This window comes from Acanthochromis polyacanthus, chromosome 1 (genome assembly GCF_021347895.1).
Source record: "Acanthochromis polyacanthus isolate Apoly-LR-REF ecotype Palm Island chromosome 1, KAUST_Apoly_ChrSc, whole genome shotgun sequence".
Classification (NCBI taxonomy): Eukaryota; Metazoa; Chordata; class Actinopteri; family Pomacentridae; genus Acanthochromis; species Acanthochromis polyacanthus.
This window is the reverse complement of record NC_067113.1, coordinates 54,382,053-54,404,103: the sequence shown is the minus strand read 5'-3', so window position 1 is coordinate 54,404,103 and position 22,051 is coordinate 54,382,053. Positions and strand designations below refer to the sequence as shown.

At 40.3% G+C, this 22,051-nt stretch overlaps 2 protein-coding genes across 4 annotated transcripts; both read left to right on the top strand.

Annotated features, from left to right (window-relative positions):
* The first annotated feature begins 796 nt into the window (after positions 1 to 796).
* On the top strand, positions 797 to 8,016 carry depdc4 (DEP domain containing 4). The gene is made up of 9 exons (XM_022190131.2): positions 797 to 892; positions 2,852 to 3,275; positions 3,538 to 3,689; positions 3,805 to 4,000; positions 4,181 to 4,431; positions 5,197 to 5,339; positions 5,579 to 5,704; positions 5,992 to 6,070; positions 6,466 to 8,016. The coding sequence occupies exons 1-9, from the start codon at positions 814 to 816 to the stop codon at positions 6,663 to 6,665; spliced, it is 1,650 nt and encodes a 549-aa protein (XP_022045823.1). The 5' UTR covers positions 797 to 813; the 3' UTR covers positions 6,666 to 8,016.
* Positions 8,017 to 10,083: 2,067 nt separating this feature from the next.
* On the top strand, positions 10,084 to 22,048 carry scyl2 (SCY1 like pseudokinase 2). Of its 3 annotated transcripts, none has more exons than XM_022190133.2 (19): positions 10,085 to 10,238; positions 11,874 to 12,067; positions 12,233 to 12,390; positions 12,787 to 12,931; positions 14,086 to 14,235; positions 14,364 to 14,585; positions 15,046 to 15,162; positions 15,293 to 15,418; positions 15,628 to 15,804; positions 16,129 to 16,140; positions 16,349 to 16,471; positions 16,867 to 16,980; positions 17,211 to 17,343; positions 17,434 to 17,552; positions 17,721 to 17,821; positions 18,079 to 18,148; positions 18,299 to 18,376; positions 18,467 to 18,589; positions 19,252 to 22,048. In XM_022190133.2, exons 2-19 carry the CDS (start codon positions 11,891 to 11,893, stop codon positions 19,882 to 19,884), a joined length of 2,778 nt encoding a protein of 925 aa, XP_022045825.1. In that variant the 5' UTR covers positions 10,085 to 10,238; positions 11,874 to 11,890; the 3' UTR covers positions 19,885 to 22,048. The 3 variants fall into 3 exon arrangements, with proteins under 3 accessions (XP_022045826.1, XP_022045825.1, XP_022045824.1); XM_022190132.2 differs by having other exon boundaries at positions 11,871 to 12,067; XM_022190134.2 differs by lacking the exon at positions 16,129 to 16,140 and having other exon boundaries at positions 10,084 to 10,238; positions 11,871 to 12,067.
* Positions 22,049 to 22,051: the final 3 nt, after the last annotated feature.

The following is a 22,051-nucleotide window of genomic DNA, read 5'->3' as shown; positions in this document are numbered from 1 at the left end:
ATTTGTAGATAAGCATGACTCGCATGTCTCTATATGTAGCCCTGTGATAGACTGACAACCTGTCTGGGTGTCTCCTGCCTCGGCCCGAGGGACAGGGATAGGCTTTTTTCAGTAATTACTTTAAATGAATGTAACACCATGCTCTAATAGGACTATTGCCTACTTGCTAGACTACTTTTCAGGAGATTCGAAATAAGTTTCATCAGAGGAATAGAAACACAAATGCTAGATTTTTAGATAGTGTCATGTTAACAGGTCAGAAGTGAAGCTGAATACAATTTTATTGCCTTGTTTTTTGCTGCAGAGTGATTTTATTAATTCAATGCTTAACTAATTCTCTTATTCCTATTATTTGTTAGGCCAGACCTCATGCCAAAATCTGTCAATCCCCTGCATTGAACATAAAAAGGCTATTGTGCTATCTCACTTCATAAGAGTGTGCTAAAATGCCATGGCAGTTATATTAATTCTATAAATGCATCATTGTAGTGTGGTCATATGAATATCATGAGAATATATCCAGATGGTTTATGTGTGACAGATGGGCACTGTGACATGTTTTCCTGTGGGAAATACAGTAAAGACAGAAAAACAACTGTATATTGTCTCTGTGTCATGCTATTTTAATTAAAGTTTTGTTCTCTGTAAACAATACAATTAACTTGTTCTTAATTTCTTTATAGTTTTAAGTGAGTTTTTTTTAAAACTAAAGATTGAAAACAGTATGTGTTTCGGACTGTAGGGGGCAGCACTGCAGCATCTGTTTGCTACATTTAGTAGAAGAAGAAGACGATGACGTCACACAGAGAGTTCATGATGGCGGTTGATTTGACTCCTCGGTTTCGACGGTTGAACAGCCAAACAAGAAGTTTTCGTGAAAATATACAGCACGGTACGACCGTAATATTAACTCTAAATAGGTTTCATTATCTTACTCTTTTATGTACATATGAATAATTATAGCAATAAGGCACTGCTACGTAATTAGATGCTAGCTTAGTATCACTGAAGTGACAGATTTCAATGTTAGCTACCACCATCTCGATCAAAATATGTCAGACTTTGAGAACGATGGACACAGAGGAACCTTGTTTTTGAGCTTCTGCTCTGTGGAGAAAGTGTTCAGATCTTTCACCTATGCACCACTATCTCTTTTTCAGCCCTTAATCCTATACTATGTACTGTATATGCATAAGTATATACATATACTTATGCGAGACAAGTTGAGAACTGCAGTAGCCTTCAAATGAAGCCCACAGTTTAGCGCATGTTATTAACACTGAGCTTGAGTGAAGACATCACTATCACGTTACACTCAGGCTGACTTGTGATGCATCCTACCTGCCGGAAAGGATAGTTAAGAAAGTATTCTAGCATTACAGTTAAACAGGGATTGGAGTTCTGTTTGTGACAAATACATATCGATGAAAACAATGAATATATCAAAACTACCTGACTATTTCTTAGTTGGTAAATCCTCATTTATCCCTTTAGGCCGTTTATATGCTAAATCTGAATGCAAGACACTGTTGCTCAAAGATTTTATCATCTCTGCGTCTTCTCAAATTCTCTCAAGTATTTATTTTTATTTATTTATTTTACAACATGTAGCAGTTTCGGGGAAGTCAGGCTGCTGTCATAATTTTGCTTGTATGCTCTCCTAAATCTTTTCTTTCTTTCTTCTTTTTAAACCAGAGCTGGCACTTGTTTGCTCTATTTGATGACATTAGGTTTTAACCATACAGACACTCTATAAATGCTGTAAAGCTGCCAGCATATATGTCAATATACTAATACAGCAATTAAACTTTCCTTAGTGTTTATTCAAATTTTTATTTTTTATTTTTTATTTTTTACTGCAGACTGCTTAGTAGCATTACAGTCAAATCAGAGTGAACACTGAGGTTTGCTGTCCTGCCTTTCCAATGATCTCCATTTCTTAGTAGCATGCTCTTAAAGTCAGAAGTAAACAATCAAAGCTTCAGTGGTTTGAATCATGCACGTAGTTTTTCTGACACTTAATCCTTTCATAGATTTTATGTCAGGACTGCAGTGACTATAGCTAAAGAGTGATGTGTTGTTAAGCTTCACAAGAGATGCAGAAATGCCGGCTCACATTACAACTGGTTAGCTTACAGCAGGGATGTCAAACTCATTCCACAAAGGGCCGGTGTGGCTGCAGGTTTTTGTTCCAACTAAGCAGCATCACACCAGACCTGACTCATTTAATCAACCGATCTCAGTCTCCAGACAGGTGATTGGTCAGACTGTGTGCTCTAGGCTACAGCATTTAGTTACAACATATCTACAGCACCCAGTCTGACCAATCACCTGTCTGGAGACTGAGATCGGTTGATTAAATGAGTCAGGTCTGGTGTGATGCTGCTTAGTTGGAACAAAAACCTGCAGCCACACCGGCCCTTTGTGGAATGAGTTTGACATCCGTGGTTTACAGTTTACAGTGAATGCTGTTAGCAGTTAATAAACTCCAGTTAAACTTGACACTGTCATATAGATACAATACAACAGTTACAGTTTTCACTTGTCCGCCTTAATTTTTCCAAACCTCAGGGAGTTTCTTGGGACAAGACTTTTTTTACACTTGTCATTGTCACAAATAGTTTGAAGTCTTATTTTCCACAATCTAGTATTTGTACTTCTTGTTCAGCCTTAATATTAGATCTAACATCCTGATTAATATTTTTTATGACAACATTTTTCAAGGTATGTGAACTGGCCTGTCCAACGAAGTTGAAAACAAACTGTACTTGAATGAAGCCCATCATATATTTCATCTCAGGCATTCAGCCAGATTTGACTCACTTTCTTCTACTCCTACATCTACAAATAGGTTTCTCAGGGCCTTTTGGTGCCACCCAGCTGTGGTACAACATCATCCAAGCCCTGCAGACTCAGGTGGAGGTGCGTCGCTGCAGGAGACACCTACGTGTTCATGCTGAATGTTTCACAGGCTCAGACGCTGTGGACACAGTTCTCAGTTATTTAATGCAGAATGTGGTGTTTTGCACAAGTGAAGTGTCTCGCCTCAAAGCTGCTCGACTCTGCCAGGCTCTGATGGAGGCGAAGGTGTTTGAGCCAGTGGGCACAAAGCTGTTTCGCAGAGACAAGGAAGTGGCCTTTGAGGACAGCAGCTGCAGCCTTTACCGTTTTCTGGAATATAAAGTCAGGTTGAATTCAGCCATGAGCGAGGGCAGTGGTGACACAGAAAACATACCACCAGAGGAACGAGAGATAAAGAGGAAGAAGAGCTCAAGGTTGGTTTGAACAAGAATCCCCTCTGGTATATGGGTGTTTAATTGACCAATTTTATTCCATGTTGTTTACATGCAACATGAAGCACTCATAGCAGACATGGGAGATGCATCAGTAGTCATAATGTTAGCAAGTTTTAATAAATGTTATTAAGTTTCCATTTAGTAAAAAGTTGTCCAACATTTGATTGTTACAGTATTGCACAATGTCTTTACACAAGCCAGTTTTAATTAATGACCAAAATGCATCCTGTTGTTTCTGGAGGCTGAATGAACTGAGGACCATCTCCAATCCTCTTGCTGTTGGACCATCAGACAAGAGGGTTGAGAGGCTGCTGAGAACCATCAACCTGCAACCATCTTTGTCTCCAGCTCGATACAAAACCCTCAGGACTTCCGGTTTTCTGTCCAAAGCTGGTAATGACCTAATCTGTCAGTATTTGCCAGTACAGCAGAGGGCATACACAAGGAAACAACAGTCCATGACAGTTTATGGTGGATGTTTTTCTTCTTTCTGCTCTTCCTTCCATAGTGGTGGAGGAGGTTTGGAAGCAGCAGACCCTCTTGCAGCTGCTGCAGATAGTGGAGTTGCCCATGTTGGACTGCATACTGACCTCTCCTGAAAGGGTTCAGTCTGGGGCCTGCAGACCTCCTCTGGTGAACCAGGACCTGGTTATCTCGAACACATGCCTGGAAAGAGAGCTGCCAGACACCCTCAACCTACCCCAGTCAGTGCTCTGATTAATACTTTTTTTGCAGCATATGTAGAAACTGGCCTTGTTAAAAGCATTGCTCGGATGTACGGAGTGAATTGCATAAGATAAATAAAATGTGTCTATTTGTATTTCACTACCTCTCAGTGACAGTAAAGTAATTAGTTCTTCTATTTCATGCCTATAATGTCTTAGATTGGATGGGTGGCTGTCAGCAGCAGCAGACTGCTTGGAGCTCTTTCCTGACCAGCTGATCGTGGTTGCAGGGGAACAGCTCAGCCAGCAAGACGGTAAACCCTCTTTAGAAGACAGCGATGCAGAGCAGATTGCAAGCCAGAAGAGACTGCTCTTTGATACGATTGCAAAATACTACAGTGGACAGGAAAGAACCCCACTTCTTTCAGGACGCTACCTAGATATACATACGGCAATTCTGGATTTACTGGGTAAGACTTTAAAAAACTAATATAGAGATTTAATAATCAGTCAGTCAGACTTTATTCACACTGCGTTTTTCTTACGAATTGAATTTGACAAAAATACCTTACAGAATTACAATAAAACCAATAAGTGCTCAAAACCAAGATTTGAGTCAGAGTTGATGCCTAATTTTTTTATTTGTTGACATGAATTTAATGCCAGCGCTTGCAGTTTGACATTACATTTCCCTTCCCAAGTTTCAGTATCAATGACCAAGACTTTTGTTTTGTCCTGATTTATCTGTAGACAATTCTCTGCCATCCATAGCTTGATGTCTAAAATAGTTAAATAAGGCATTGATTGGCCCAGGGTCACTAGGAGACACACTGTTTTAAAGTTGTGTGTAAAACAGTTTCCAGGTGGCAGCAATGTAAAGGTTAAAAAATGCAGGACCTAAATGTGAACCTTACAGAGCACCGTAGTTCTTTTATTAGGTTTTAGATGGGCATCTGTGCCTACAAATGTTTTTAATGGCCAGATAAGATCTGAACCAATTCAAACAGTACCAGAGACGTATGCAATCTTGAAAATTTAGGAGATACATTCGAGAACCCAGTGTGCCATACTTTATGAGAGAAAGTGTATGAAACTCAGCGGCATTAAGTCACTGTGTCTATGATCTGTATTTTAGTATATTTAGATTTGTTCTGGTCATGAAAGTCAGTACTTTTCCCTCTGTGAATATCCGACATATTTCATCTTTCTTTTGTCCATGTCTTGTTTATAACTAGATGAAGGGAAGGTGCAAGATGCCATCAGAGCCTCTCAGTTGTGTTTGAGGCTGCTGGAGACGAGTGTGAGGGATGAACTGCGCAGACTGCTGGCTTTCATGGCCACAGCAGCTCACTCCGATGCTTGTCGTCTGCAGAAACAGGTAGCCTGCTCCTCTCCTCCCATCCACACTGTCAGTCCCAGCTTACTGCAATCCCTTTCAGGATGATAAAGCAGAAACAGCGTTTCAAGGAAACACGTGAAAAAACATGGCTTTTTATATGCAGTTCTAGTGATTTATTTGGTTCTAGTGCAGCTTTATTTTATTGAATTATATTCAAGGTTGGGCTGGTAGTTAATATGATGGAATGCTCTCTTACTGACGTTTTGTTTTTCTTTCAGGCTGATAACAGGGCATTGATCTGCCGCACTTTTCAAAGAGCACTCGTTCAAAATCATGAACTGACTCGATTGCAGAGTGAAACTCTGACACTCTTTCTCATGGACAATCACACTGAGCTTTTTAAGGTACATTTTTGCTCTTTCTTGGCTTCACAATTGTGCATTTCTAAACAGACAATGTGTCCACATTATCTAGATTTGATAAGATACCAACTTAAAGATTTTATTTCTCTTTCTGATTGTCATCTTTTCAGCATATCACAAAAAAGTCCAATCATTTTATGTGGAATCTATGAAATTCTTTATTGTGTCAAGTTTCTTCAATCCAACACAGACAAATTGTACATTTACAGGCCACATTTTAGTAACGGGTTTCAATCTTTCCTTTTACTCTCTTTCTGCATTGATTATAGACTCCTACAACCCTTATTGAAGCTGTGAGGAGAACACTGAGAACGATGCAGCAGGGCAAAGACCCTGACTCCATTGCCAGTAAGTTAATTATCAGTAAATAATTCACAATTCAGCTAACATTGCATAGTACATGATTACAGGGTTTATCTCGGAATATACTCAGTTCTTTAAAAGCTTTTAAATTTACATGGAAACCTATTGAGCTGCTTCCTGGATTAACACACAATTTATGGATCATTTAGCTGCAACAGACGATCCAGTCTCTATGTTTAGAAAGTTTTAATCTGGGTCTGTATCCAGAGCTGCAACAAAACACACCTATACTGATTTATCTTAAAACAGAGACCCCAAATGTAAAATGTTTTGCCCACATGGAGGCACTGTTGCTCCACATTCACCCTAAATAAACCTCGCTCCCTGAACAGTAATGCTCCAGTGGAAACCTTTGAAATCCTCTCTCTGCTGTGTTGCAGCGTTCACCTTCTGCCAGCAGGTGACTCCACAGGAATATGAGGACCAGCGAGAGGCTACCACCCTGGACAGCCTCAAACAGCTTCTTCACAACATTTCCTCAAGCAAGAGCATGCCAATCAAGGAGAAGAGGAGGCTGCTGAAAGAGTTTGAGAAACATCACCCTGTGGTCTTCCTCCAGCATTTCTCCAGCACTTTCTGAAACATACAACTAACTGGTGCTGGTTTGACTTCATAGGTTTACTTTCACAAAGTCAGTGGGTACTTGCAGGATAAAAATGAGAAAGCTTCAATGAGTAGTATGAGTCTAATTAAATATCCTGTTCTGATAGTTGGACTTCTAATGCCTAGTATGCAGACAAAAAAAATATAAAAACAGGTTATGACACTAAATCAATATAAAACACGTTATGACACAAGGTTTTATTCAGAAGTCTGTGCCTAAGTCTGGATTTTAGAAAAAGTTACTACTGTTTTGCAGCCATGGATGCATTTTTTTTTAACTAATACACATTGCAATTTTAAGAAGTATTTGGAGCCTTTTTATTAAAGGCATTAAGTCAGCTGTAGATTTATAAAGTTTTGCACTAGTTTCAAAACTAATTGTGCTTTCTATGTCTCTGATCCCGGGTCACTTAAAATAGTTTTTATTCTACATTGTTGACAGCTTTTATGTTGCATAGATCAGTAATGTTTAAATAGGGACTTTTATTATTCCAACATTACAATCAGGTAATCATAACATATATAAAAAGGTTGTAAAAAGGGTTACTTGGATAAAATACTCAGAATTTTACGAATTTACCCTTTCGCTAGCTGTGCTCATGTAGCATTTGATGAACAGTGTACTAATTGATGTACTTCTTCTATGATGAAGTACAGTATTTGGATAAAGCTAATGTGTTATACTGAAAAGCTTTTTAATGAAGTTGATTTGGGCTTTAAAAATGGTGTTGTGCTTTTCAGAAGTAATCCAGTGCACTTTAATTTGGCATTAATATTTATAGGTGCTTCGAGAGCATGTTGTGTTTGTGGGAAAGCACTGGTAAATGTAACACTAACGCTGGAATAAGGTTAATACACTATGCATGAAAGGGTTTTTTTAATGAAGATTTTTATATGAAATGAAGGCAGAGAGGGCACAATAAGGTGTTAGGCTAACCATAGCTCAGGTAAATACTGTAGGCTTTAATTTAATGGGTTTTGAATGCAGTCAGTGCCAGCAACTCAATCATTTTTAACTGTAACTTTTTAGGGTTTTACTTGAAATGTAGACATGAGTTGAAAAGGTGTAAGTTAGGTGTGCTATGACGTGATATTATTTTAGAATACTAATTTAATCATAAGTGTGATGCCTCAGTTGAATGTTTTATTTTAAAATGTTACTTTTTGAAGCAATGGTCATGCAGAAGTAATTTACGGTCAAATCTCATTTTAGCCAGCATCCTTTTTTTTCTTTGAAAACACTGAAATCACGTTAGAACGCACTTTATGATGCTGAGATGTGCTTTACTTAATAATGCATCTAATAAAAATTGTTCCCTGAAACAAGTCTTTGCTGTTAATATTTTAGTGTGTATGTCCTAGTGGAGTCCACAGATCTAATGGTTCCTTGATGTCTTTATTTGAGATGGACTAGCATAAGACAGTGACAGAATTCTATTTGGCTCTTAAAAAAAGAGGCCTTGAATTTTTAGGCCCTATTTGTTGTCTATAAAGTGCCTTCATAAAATATTGACCCTCTCCTTGTAAGTTTTCCACTTTTAATGCTTTTCAGTGTTAAATCATAGTCAATTTAATCTGGCTTTTGCAACAAGAATTTATGCAAAGACTCTTTTGTGTCAAAGTGAAAACCGATAAAAAGAGTTTCATTGTAGTTTTATAGTCACCTGTATGTGGAAGGAACACTGCATGCAACACTGAAAATATTATTGAAATATATAGTTAAAGTTAAATCCATCACCAAGATATAAAAGGAATATGGCATATACCTAGAGTGCACTGTCCTCAAGAACTCAGTGACTGAAACAAAGACACTTGTGAGGGAGGCACCAAGACACATCTTCTGAAGGGGTCACACAAATGGGAGAAACTGTACAACTGTTTTCTGTTCTTCACCAGTCAAAACTTTACAGGAGAGTGGCAAAGATAAAGCCCCTGTTGAAGCTCATATTATTTCTATATTAAACTAGAGTTCACCAGAGGACATGCAGGACACTCTGAAGTCAACTGGAAGCAGCTCCTTTGGACCCAAGACCAAAACTGAGCCACCACGCTTGATGCAGTGTTTGCAGACCATTACAAACAAAACACCCCTACTGTGAAGCATGGCAGTGGCAGCATCATGATGTGGTGATGCTTCTCAGCAGGATGTTAAAGGCAGAGGGTGAAATAATTGCAGCAAAATATAAAGAAATCCTGGAGAACAACCTGATAGAGTCTGTAAGAGAACCTGAGAGAAGATTTGTTTTCCAACAGGACAGGGATTCTCAGCATGCAGCTAAAGCTAGATAGAGATGGTTTAAAGACAGTAAGGTGAATGTTCAGGTGCAGCTAAGTCAGAGCCCAGACATTAATCCAACTGAGAAATTTGTGGCTAGACTTGAAAAGGGCTGTTCATTCATGGGGCAGCAGGTTGTTGTGGTCTTTAGCAGTGTCACCTTGCAGCTAGAAGGTCCTGGGTTCAAATCTAGGCTCTCTGTGTGGCGTTTGCATGCTTTTCCTCTGACTGCATGGATTCTCTGGCTTCTTCCCACAGTTCAAAGGCATGCTGAGGTTTATTGGTGATTTTGAATTGTCTGTAGGTGTGAATGTGAGTGTGCTTGGTTGTTTGTCTCTGTGTGGCCCTGCTCCAGGAAGTACCATCCCTTCGCTCTAAGTCCAGCCCCCCATGACCCTACAGTGGATAAAGCTGATAAAGGATATAGATAATGGATGGATATTCAATTATGATCAGCTTGAGCAGCTTGAGCAAGGCTCATTGAGACCTATCCATCCAGACTCAGCCATTATTGTAGCCAAAGGTACATCTACTACTACTAAAAAGGGGGGCAACTACTTATGCAATCACTTATTTTATGTTTTATGATTTTAATTGACATTACTGTGTAGAAATCTGTTTTTATTTGACAATGAGAGGGTGTTATTTTGTTAATATTCTTCTCAAAAAAAGCCAAAATAACTGACTATTATTCAAGGGGAAAATTCCAAGGGAGGTGGATCATTTTTATGGGCAAGTCTCTGAATGGTCTGGACCCAAAATATATCATAGGTAAGATTGCTGAGTACAAGCCTGGAAGGTGTCTGAACTGTGCAGGGACTGGCAGTTAGTGGTGCCACAGTTCAGACCAGACACTGTAAAATGGCATTTATTTGTTCAATGTTTTGTTTGTTTTACCTTTGTGACACACTTTAAATAACCTTTGTGTTTTCAAAGGTGCTATAGAAATAAACTTGCTTTCTTATTTTTCTTGGGAAAAGAAAATCCAGATTGTTCGTGTAACCTGTATATGAAGACATATCATGATTATGTGTAATCACTGTAAAGTGAAATAGTTGGCTTTTTAAAGATCTCTGATGACGTTGATGCACCTGATCCCGTTAAAAAAAACAAAACCCGGAAGTAGGCTTTTCCTTTACTAGCGTGCTAAGCTAACTGATTTCGTATGCCACTGGAAGACATGGGGGCTGTGTTTCACAGCCATTACTGACAGCGACACAGCTGAGAATCCATTTACAAGAAGATATTAAACGGAGAGACAGTTTTCTCATTAAGGTACGTCATAAAAAGATTTGGAGGTGACAGTTTTGAACAGAAACAGTCGGTGTTTGACTGTAATGACACTAACGTCACTGTCTACTTGCGCATTGTTGGCTAGTTAGCCATGTAGATGAAAACCGTGTAAAACAGCCTTTTTACGGTAGCCAGTGGATTGCAACGATTGTGTCAGTTACATGGATAAATGGAGAGGGTTTATGGCCACCTTTTTACCTCTTAACGGTGGTGTTAGACCTGTGTGGTTCTGATGTATGCGTACAGGCTAAACCAGACGGTTGACTTGGCTAACATCAAGGTATTTCACAGTCAGACATGACAGTCAAGCTGAGCGACAAATTTAACACTTAATTCTTTTGTACCTAATGGCAATATATGGATTGCTATTCATGCCTGAACCGCTCGTCCGATCATACCAAAGTTAGGAACCTGTTATTAAAAAGCTCAGTAAGATCTGATGGTTAACATGCTAAAGACTGTGCTAGGCTAGGCACTGTCAGTGCAGGTGGTTTTTATTTGAGCTGAATTTTTAAGACCAACTCTCTCAGTGTTTGTCTAGCCATTAACCAGGAACTGATGTTGTCATAAACTACTCTCTGTGAAGTAAACTGAACGGGAGGTATCGTCTTTACATAGACGTCATTCTTTAGCATATAAATCGGTAAAACCTGTTGCCAGTAAAACAACCTCATGACAGGAGGAATATTTCATCATCTACTTTTTCCAGATACAAAGGAAATTTTGAGCTGTGACAGTGAAATGTGCCAAAATGTTGACTGTTCAAAGCACCCAGCAGACGGTCTTTGTCGGATCTCTTACACATTTTTAAATGAGACTTTGCTGTTTTGGATTTTGGCTCTTAAAGAGAATTTTAAGTTTACACAAGGAAAAGACTGAGATGAAATCACTGCCGCAAACAGATTTTATGCTTTTGTTAATAGAGTTTGACAGCAGAAAGTGGTGCTGCAGTGTCATAATATCAGCATTATTAGTTGGGGTTGGTTTTGGCAAGTTCCTGCAATGTTTGAGTCTGTTTGCTTTGACACATTTATTCTGATGCCTAACCTTTTTTTTGTACTGGATTCATGAATAATTATAAAAAGTCTGCAGCATGCATAGCAATGTACACAACTGTCGTTTGCCAGAAGCTTCAACCTAAACATCAAAAGACTTGAAGCCCACTCAAGACAGTTAAAACCCTCAAAAGACTGTTGACATAGAACTCATTTTGCTATGTGATTGTCAGACATGTTTTTTTGTCTGACTTATTGTTGCCTAACGTGCGTTTAAGACACTGAGGTATTTTGAAAGAGAGCACTAATGTGGCGTGGCTGAGTTTGCTCTGAGTCATTTTATATTTCTGGCGACAGCTTGGACTGTTATGGTGCTTATTCTCCTCAGCACACAGGCTGGTGGGCACTTTGATGTGCAAATTTTCAAGCAGGTGCATTAGAGTGCATGTCTAATTGACTGTTGGAGGCTTTTGCTTTGCTGGAAGTGTACAGCTGTCTCTTTCTCTGATTGTGAAAACTATTGTGTTTCTACATTTGACTGACTGTAGTCCGCCTCTGTCTTTTCCCTGAATTGCTAATCTGTTCTTGGTGGTAAGTAATCATCAATGTCTCACCTCAGCAGCCAGGTCGAGCCTGAACATGGAGTCCATGCTGAACAAACTGAAAAGCACTGTCACCAAGGTGACTGCAGATGTCACCAGTGCCGTCATGGGCAATCCGGTGACTCGGGAGTTTGAGGTTGGGCGACATATTGCAAGTGGAGGTCCCGGCTTGTGCTGGAGGATCTATAATGGCACCAAGAAGTCCACAAAACAGGTGCGTGTGTTAATATCCTACCAGACCTGATCTTGTCATACAAGTTTGGACTATATCTGAACGGAAAAATGATTTACACAGCTAAAGACTTTCTGCAATGCGAATAGCTCTGTGACTGAATACTGCTAATTTCAGCACCTTTGTTGTTTGTCTGTGACCCTCCAGGAAGTGGCAGTGTTTGTGTTTGATAAGAAGATGATTGACAAGTATCAGAAATTTGACAAAGACCAAATCATTGATTCGCTGAAGAAAGGAGTGCAGCAGCTGACCAGATTGCGTCACCCCCGTCTCCTGACTGTACAGCATCCTCTGGAAGAATCACGGTGATTAGCACATGTGCAGAGAAGCACACATGCATTTGCACAAAAGTGAAGTAGAAGTATCTACATCAAGAACAAACTGAATGACTTAGAGCTCAAAGAGAGGCTAGACATTTGAGGAAGGAAATTGCAAAGCAGATCTATTTGTCTGGCTGTGTGTGTATGTATGAGAACAGCAGCTTGGTTTGATCAAAAGAAGGGCATATTAATGTTGAGCCTGTCTTGTGCTTTCTTTCTTTCTTTGTGCCACAAACCTAGGGGAGCTGTAAATACAGAATAAATAGTCTATTTTTGCTTTTGTACATGTTGTTAATTGTCTTTGTGTTCAAGAATAGCTCTACATTTCAAAAAGCAGCTGTTTTAAATTTTACTGATCGTATTTCTTTATTTGGCCTTCAGAGACTGCTTAGCATTCTGCACAGAGCCGGTGTTTGCCAGTCTGTCCAATGTGCTGGGCCAGTGGGACAACCTGCCAAGCCCCGTGCCCAACGACATCAAGGAGTACAAACTCTATGATGTGGAGACCAAGTATGGCTTACTGCAGGTGAGCCTGCACACAGATGAGGTTTCAACTTGTAGGGCTGTAACTAAGGATTATTTCACATTATACCAAATAATTGCTTTCTTGATGGTTGTTTATTATTTAGTCTATAAAATATTAAGTTGTCTGTTGCATTTTTACAAATGCTCAGTTAAAGAAGCCCACCACAGTTTATCATAGCTTTACATTGTGATTGCTTCATGTTTAAAAGCTGCAATCAGGAGACTTTCGGCATTTCCTCTTTGCCTAAAATATCATTCATTTGTCAGAATTGTTGCTCAATAATCCCCCGTCACTCAATTAATCAATAAAATCTAGCTCAATGTGTCAGAAGCTTGAAGATACCTTAATGAAGTCTAGTTAACGAACCCTAGTTGTCACACAACATACATTTAAGATATAGTGAAGCTCAAAGCTAAAACTGATTATTCCATGTACACATTTTTGTCCTTGTATACTATCCAACTGTGTAAACATGATATGTAACAAACACAGCAAGCCCACTATTTGTGCATTGGCTAGTCCTGTCATTGCATAGATTGCCTTTCCTATCTGTGAAACAACAGTACTGCATGAGAACTAATGATTTTCATTTGGAGCCCTCTAAATTGTAGTAGTCCTGCAGGTTCTGGTGCAGTATAGTCTACTCCTAGGAATCTTGCATCCATTCAAATGCTGTTTCTTCTCACAGCCGGTTGAACCAGCTCAATTCCAATCCAAACTTTTCATGTTTCAGTATTAAGATGTTACCTGACAAACAATAATGCCAATTTTCCTCCTGCCAGGTTGCATTTTCTCTCTGTCTTCCTCCATTTTTGTCACTTCCATGCATATTGGTTTTAATTTCTCTTATCGTACCATTCCTGTAGAAGTTATTTAAAGGAGGAAATTTATGGCTGAGAGACTGATAACACGCCTGCAATGTTTAGCATAGGGTTGTTATTATTATATTGCTTATATTGCAGCAGTACAGAATCATGTTCAGCCTTTTATACACAAGCTGAGACATGCCCAATCGAAACTAATTTCAGGTCGTAACCGTCATATTGTGTGTCAACCCAGTGTATCTTGGTGCTTTGCTGTGAACTAAGTAACTGATTACCATGCCTCATGTATAGAACTCCGATCATAACATCTCCATCTTTCTGTCGCTTCAGATCTCCGAGGGCTTGTCCTTCCTTCACAGTGGGGTGAAAATGGTTCATGGAAACTTGTGTCCAGAGAACATCATCCTCAACAAGAGTGGAGCTTGGAAGATCATGGGCTTTGACTTCAGCATCTCCTCCAACAACCCCTCAGATGCGGAGGTATGCAGAGGGTTTTTGTTCCTTCTGTTGAGCCTGTCAAGCTTTAATCCAAGCTTACTGCTCAACCAAAATACCATCTGGCAGCATTTTAACATCTTTACATTCCCATGTTCTCTCTTCCTCTTTAGCCCAAGTACACATGTAAAGAGTGGGAGCCCAACCTCCCGCCACTCTGCCTCCCAAACCCTGAGTACTTGGCCCCTGAATACATACTGTCCGTCAGCTGTGACTCCGCCTCTGACATGTATTCTCTGGGCGTGGTCATGCACGCCGTCTTCAATGAGGGAAAGCCTGTTTTCCAAGTCAACAAGCACGACATTTTTAAAAGCTTCAGTAGGCAGCTGGACCAGGTGAGTGGAGGTGTGCCATCTGTGGAAGAGCATGACTGGATCGATCATAAATCTTTTAGAACCTGTTAGCAGTTGTGCTTCATATACACTTTAAAAGTGTCACTTCAGAAAAATGTTTGGGTTTTCATGACATTTTGATTTTGGGAGCATACTGCTACAGTACAGGACCATGAAACTTGAGAGAATTATTGTTGTGCCCCAGCTGCTTATTTTTTCCTTTCTTCATGACCATCTGTCTGACAACTTCTGTCAGATGTCTTTATTGTCTAGCTTTGATTTGAGTGGTAGAACAGAAACATGACTGCTATAATCCTGACAGGACTCCGGGATCGGCTGTGCCATGCAGTGGATCAGTAGAACTATCAAATGTGTGTGCAGTTTAGCTGTGTACTATTACCAGCAAACACTGATTTTACTCTCCTGTGGTTTATTCTTTTCTTTGAATTCTGTTCAATAATAGCTGAGCACCATGAGCCCAGCAGTGCTGAACAAGATCCCCGAGGACGTGCGGGAACACGTCAAAATGCTGCTCAGTGTCACTCCCAATGTCCGGCCTGACGCAGACCAGATGACGAAGGTTTGTGTTGTCATTATATGAAAAAAAAATCAGTCATCTCTCACTGCATGTTTTCTTAGAATGCGTTGATGTTGTTAATATCTGACTTTCCTTTAAGGACAGGTTTCATTTGTGTTGTTTTTCTTTTCAGATTCCATTTTTTGATGATGTAGGTGCAGTGACCCTACAGTACTTTGACTCCCTCTTCCAAAGGGACAACCTACAGAAATCCCAATTCTACAAAGGCCTCCCCAAAGTCCTGCCCAAATTACCAAAGGTAAAAGCTTGGTTAGGAACTGCAGTGTAATTTAGGTACAAAGGATCAGCCAGATTTGTTTATGGTGCATTTACACCAAATTTCATTTTAGTTTTTCCATAACTGAGAGCACACATTTACAGTGCCCTTAATGAACATGTCCTGAGTTGCAGTAGTATTACAGTTTCAAATTATATTTTTTCAACCCATTCTGTTTTCTTTTCTCGCAGAGAGTGGTGGTGTATCGAATCTTGCCTGCGTTGACATCTGAGTTTGTCAACCCAGACATGGTTCCCTTTGTGCTGCCCAATGTGCTGCTTATTGCCGAGGAGTGCACCAAGGATGAGTATGTGCGCCTCATCCTGCCTGACCTCACACCTGTTTTCAAGCAGCAGGAGCCCGTTCAGGTAGATAAACACAGAATCATACCTCAACACACACAGTAGGCGATTCTTCAACTGGTTGTTTACGAGACTGTACTATTGAAGTCTATACATGTTTTGTTCTTAGGATATATAGATTCAGGTAAAAAAAAAAAAAAATCATCTGACAAGAATTTTTGTCTCTAAAAACTTCTGCATGATTCCTCTGCCTTTAGGTGTTTGTGTGTTTTAATTTTGACACTGAGATTGAACAGTTAAATATCACCTAACTAAAGAGCATGCTGTTTTGGGCTGGGTATGTCACTTTATAAGACTTTTCTCTGTATGTTTCTTTCCACGCTTCTTCAGGCTAGTAACATGGTGAGTGGTCTCTTTGCTGTGAATATGCGCCATCCACATTAGCCAGTGTGTGTGTTGTGTTAGTCGCACTAAAAACTGCACTAAACCCACTGAAATCGCAAATCTCCGCTCACCTAAACTTACCACTGCACTCATCAGTTGAATATAAGCTAGTATTCTCTTGTTTTTGACTCTTTTTTTGTCCTAACTGTGTCTTTGTGTGCTGCAGATCCTGCTGATATTCCTGCAAAAGATGGACCTGCTGCTGACCAAAACACCAGCGGAGGACATCAAGAACAGTGTGCTGCCCATGGTCTACAGAGCTCTGGAGGCCCCTTCAGTACAGATCCAGGTACAGAGGAAATATTCTGGAAAAAAACTGAGCTACTCAGTCAGTTGTACGCCACTAAAGTGACTGACTCAAAGCCCTACTATATGCTTGTTCTGTGAAAAAGCAAGGTGATGTTTCAAAAACACTTTGAGGCCTTTTAGATATTTCTAGTCTTTTTATTGCTTCAGACACCCCAAGCCTGAAGTCCAAACACTGTGGGAATACTTGCCAGTTCTTGCTTCGTTGGTGTATATTTTTAGTATTCCACTTGGAAACCTTGGAGCCCTTGCTGTTTCACCTACTGCTGCTCTTAGTTCTCTTTTGTAGTGTTATCTTGAGAGCACAGTAAGAATGTGTGATATTCTTGGCATCATAAAAATGTCATATTTCATTGCATCTTATCTGTGGCTGAGCAGGAGCTGTGCCTGAACATCATCCCAACATTCGCCAACCTGATTGACTACCCATCCATGAAGAACTCCCTCATCCCTCGAATCAAATCAGCCTGCCTGCAGACCTCCTCACTTGCTGTGAGTCTTCATCTGTTATTTTCTGCTCCCAGCTTGTCGTTTTCAGGCTGTGTGCATCCACAAAAATGATATCTTTGAGATGTCTGCAGTGAGTATTTACTTTGTCATTGTCCTTCTGTGACACTTCTGACTTTCAACACTATTATCTACAAATTGAGTGCTTGAATCTATCTTTCAAAAAGTTCCCTCTGAAAGACTCTAATTTGCTGTCACTTGTGCCATTTTTTTAGGTGCGAGTGAACTCTCTGGTGTGTTTGGGGAAGATTTTGGAATATCTAGACAAGTGGTTTGTCATTGATGAGATCCTGCCCTTCCTGCAACAGATCCCCTCGAGAGAACCAGCAGTTCTTATGGGCATTTTGGGTAAACGGATCACATATGGCTGGCTCAATCATGACTTACTTTTTGGTTTACTTCATGAGTAGTTGCTTGACTTTATTCTCCTTACTTTAGGAATCTATAAGTGTACCTTCAGCCACAAGAAGCTGGGCATCCCCAAAGAGCACCTTGCTACCAAGAGCTTGCCCCATCTCGTCTCTCTTAGTATAGACAACAACCTCAATCTGAACCAGGTACTACACAGCCAAATACTTGCATATATTTAAATTTAATTTACCTGCAAATCTGTAAAAATAATTTTCTTAATTTAGTTCACAGCTAGCACATTTTGCAGCATATGCTTAAATCTAATTAAAGTCATTTCTGTTACTTTAATTGATTGATTGTGTTCCATGTTTCAGTTCAACTCTTTCATGATGGTTATCCGTGACATGCTGAGCCGCATGGAGGCCGAACACAAGACCAAGCTGGAGCAGCTGCATGTGATGCAAGAACAGCAGAGGTGTCTGTCTTCGTTTAGTTCACCCTTTACAATAGATTGCTTTTATTCACTTGGATTTTTCATCATATCGTCATAAATATTCATTGGAATTTTTAATATGAATTAGCTGTGATGTCAGAGGTAATTCCCATTGCAAATGGAAAATGAGTAATGAACAGTCGCTACTGTCCACCCGAGGATAGTAATGGTACGATCAACCAGCCTCGTCTGTGTTCAGATTCATTACAATTATTGATCACTGTTGTCTCTTTTAACAGGACTATAAACATATCAAATCCAGGGAGCCAATCAGAGGACATCAAAAGTCCACCTAGCTCTGGCAACCAGGTGAGAGGTTGATTCCATTACCCTTAGGATCTGAGAACACAAATATAGCTACTGTACAATAAATGCTTTCTTTATGCTTTTAAAGAGCCTAAAAAATGCTGTAAATGTTACCACTCTCAATATAGTGATTCCAGTTTTTTGTTTTTCCAGATTGACGATATCTTTGGCAGCTCAGGGGTTAATGGGAAAGAAAATGGAACTGCAGCATCGACCTCACAGCCTAATAGGGTATGCAAATACTGTCACACTTGATTTACACAAATTAAGTTAGCATGCAGTCCAGTTTGTATGTGATGTCTCTTATCTGCCCGACTGTAGATGTCTCTCACTCTGGAGGAGAAGCAGCGATTGGCTAAGGAGCAGGAGCAGGCAGCCAAACTGAGGAACCAGCAGCCTTTAGCACCACAGACGATCAAACCAGCCGCTACTACCAACGCACAGGTAAAGCCTAGAAATGTCTGTATGCACAAGCCCGCCTTCATGTGCTCCTTCAGGTCTGATGCAGCTGCCTCTCTCTCTGTCTGTAGTCTCTCTGTGGTCTCAGAAATGCCTCTCAGGCAGAGATTGCAAAGACTGAACAAGAAACACAAGCTGTTGCCACAAACCAGGAAAAGAGCTACTTTGACAGTGGCTAAGGCTATGCTAATGGCTAGCAGCTAGTTAGAAGGCAACCACAAATTAACTTGAAACAATAGCTAATAATGCTTTTGTGGCTTTAGTGACCAATACAAGTAATAGAACACAGAAAGATAAAAAAAAAAAAAAAAAACAGAACGGCAGACGTACTTGCAGGAATCAAACTGATCAATCTCAGGCTAACTCACCTAAACAGAGGAGAGCGTCTTATCTTGATCACTTGTATTTCTATTTTACATATTCAGTTATAGTCACCTTATTACTGAAGAAGCTCATAAATGACTAGTTCCCTGACATCACATGCTGTTAAAACATTACATTTAATGTATGTCGGTTCCAAATATCCGTCATTGGTCTTTCTTGATTGCCTATAATTAGCATTGGTATTGGCCCTGAATATCCAGTGTTGGTCAAGTAGTTTAAATACTCATGGTTTGTGATAATAAATGTCTTTTTCTATGTTACAGACTAAGGATCTGACAAGCAGCCTACTCAACAACATGACGTCTCTATCCAGCATGTCCTTGGCCAACACACCACGACCAGCCCCAGTCCAGGGCTCCACCATGCCAGCCTTCCCTTCCACCAGCCCCATGGTCGGCTCCATGGGCGCCCCGGTCTCTAACGGCTTCAACCCAACCATGGGCTTCCAGACAGGAGCCATGGGGATGGGCATGCGGCCAACAGGTCCAGGCCTCTATGGCGGAATGGCCACCACCACCAGCACCCCTAACTTTGGAGCCCTCGCGCAGAATCACGGGCTGACTGGGCAGTCGAATAAAGCTCCCGACATGTCAGCCTTGGACAGTCTTTTTACTCCCAACAAGCCCAAAGTCACCCTCAACCAAATGGGTCCCAATCCAACACCTGGGGCCAACACTCCATGGCTCAGTCAGTTTGGTGCACCTCAGAATGCTCAGACTCCAATGCAGGGAGTGCCAGTAGGTATGGGAGGAGTAGCCAGTGGTTTCGGGATGCAAGCAAACCCTTTCTTCAGCCCGCAGAACTTTTCTCAACCTGCTGCTGCCCCGAGCATGAACCCAAGTGGGATTAAACATAGTGCGTCTGTCAACAGTGATCTGAAAGACTTATTTGGCTAAACATAAATTGAAAAAAAGATGCCAGGTTGTTCTTTCATTGACCGTGGACAGAAGAGTCTTGAATTCTCACACAAGACGCCGACCGAATGTGAAGATTTTAAGTCCTTTCAAAGGTCTTGCTGTTTGTATTTTTAATCTGACCTGGTTTAAATTCTGACTATTACTCACATTCTGCTGGCAAATTAACCTGCACCTGAATTCCATTTCTACTTGACCAGAAGGACAAACGGTTGGGGTGGTAACTACTTCTTCTATGCTGTGGTCTTTAAATGCTGGGGGTTTCCTACTGTTTTGTACTTGACATTCTTGGGAGTCCAGATGTCATGGGTTGAGATGAATTCCAACTCAGTTTATTCAGGAAGGTTTTGTGTTCATATCATGAGTGACTGAGTGGATGCTGTGAATTTCACTTCCTGAACAAGTTGCATCACTTTAAAATGGCAAAATCGACAGAAAAAGTGGCTTCCATGCTTCACATCTGCTCAGTTTCAAGCTTCTGTACCTTTATTGCTTTTTGACACTATTTTAAGATTCGCAGCATGTCTAAAGTGATCAGAGGGTTGGCGCAGAAACAAATATCACAACCACCAAAATGTCTGAGTCCAGTGGGAGGTAGCTTGAAGTGAAGCTCTGACAAGCCTGCAGCCACTGAGCTGCATCCAGGAGGCTCCTCTGAAAAGGGGTGTAGAAAATTGACAGCCCAGCGGGGCAAACCGAGTAGCCTCTCTGCAGTCCGTCTCCATGGTAACCATTTCTCTGCAGCATTGCTAACCTCAATTTTGTGAACACAAATTGGGCTTTCAGCTTCATTTTACCCCTGTGGTCTCTTTTGATCATGTGGCAAAGCTTGTGTTTAATTTGGACATCCAAGCAAGCTTGCTAAAAAGGAAGGGGTTGGTTTCATCTTGTCAAAGTTTGTTGACCATTTCACCTCCTTTGCTAACAAAAGATTTAACAGTTTCCTTAAATGCAGTATGAATGACTTTATCTGTGTCAGATGATAGCGGAGTAGGATGTGTGGAGTAGCTACTACAGCAGTACCCTTTTAACAAGATGCTAGTGCTAAAGGCAAGGAGCATATGCACTGCTTTTGCTTTTGTGCCTTACAGGGGTACATGTGGAAAACTAGGCAGCACTAATCTGTTACTCAAGTATTAATATTTCCCCCCTTGATCAGCTGTCCGGCTTTAGTTTCTCCAATGACTTTGCTTTCTTGCATGCTACTGACCTCAACCACAAAAGATCTAAAGTTTGATTAGCATCTTTTCTTATGATTCCTAATTCTTCTAACGACCAATGACTTTTACTTCACACATCTTCCCTGATGAGACATTTAAGGGTCTCAAATCCACCATTTCAGTTTGTTCAATGAAGATTATTACTATATATTTCAGCACTTTTCAGCTGTCAGAGGACCTGTGCTGGTGATAGAATATGAAGTGTACATATATAGTTATTTAAAAGTGGATTGCTCTGTGAGGGCCTTTGCATTTTTATGTTCTTGTGATAATGGTTAAGAGGCCTTAGATGAGTCGTGTGCAATAATCCTTTTTGGTTGTTGAGGGTGCATTTTGATTGGCTTAAACAGCTTTCGATGTGTCCTTAACTAGAACTCTTTTCACCAACGATAACTTCACAGGTCTCAGATTTTCTACACAGTTCAACATTCATGTGTGCTCGTTCTTAATCTTACATTTACGAAAGATTATCGCACCATTTTAGGGTTATTAAATGCACCTTGGTCACACTGTTTCTGCTTAAGATGATTGTTGCTGAATCATGTCTTTCATTGTGTTGTTTTTTTGTATAAAAAAAAAATGCCGCCAACACAAGGTGTGCTTTCTGTCCAGACACATGGCGGTGTTACTCGTTAATTCATTTGGCTCATCTGGTTCTGTTCATTCCATATTTTTGACATAGAAGACTACAAACGTGTCCGTGAGTGGATGTTTTTCGTCTGTGAAGCGACATGTGGCAGTTTGGAGTGTGTGTCACATATAATGAACCCCAAAGCAGAAAACTAAAGCTTATTCTTCTACAAGATCATTTGTATACTACTGCTGTCATATGTGTGTAGTGTGGGCTTTGTTTTATGTGTCAAGGTGCTGGTCTCTGAGGTGGTTCAATGAAAATCTGTACATATAAAGGAAAGTACACAATCTAATAT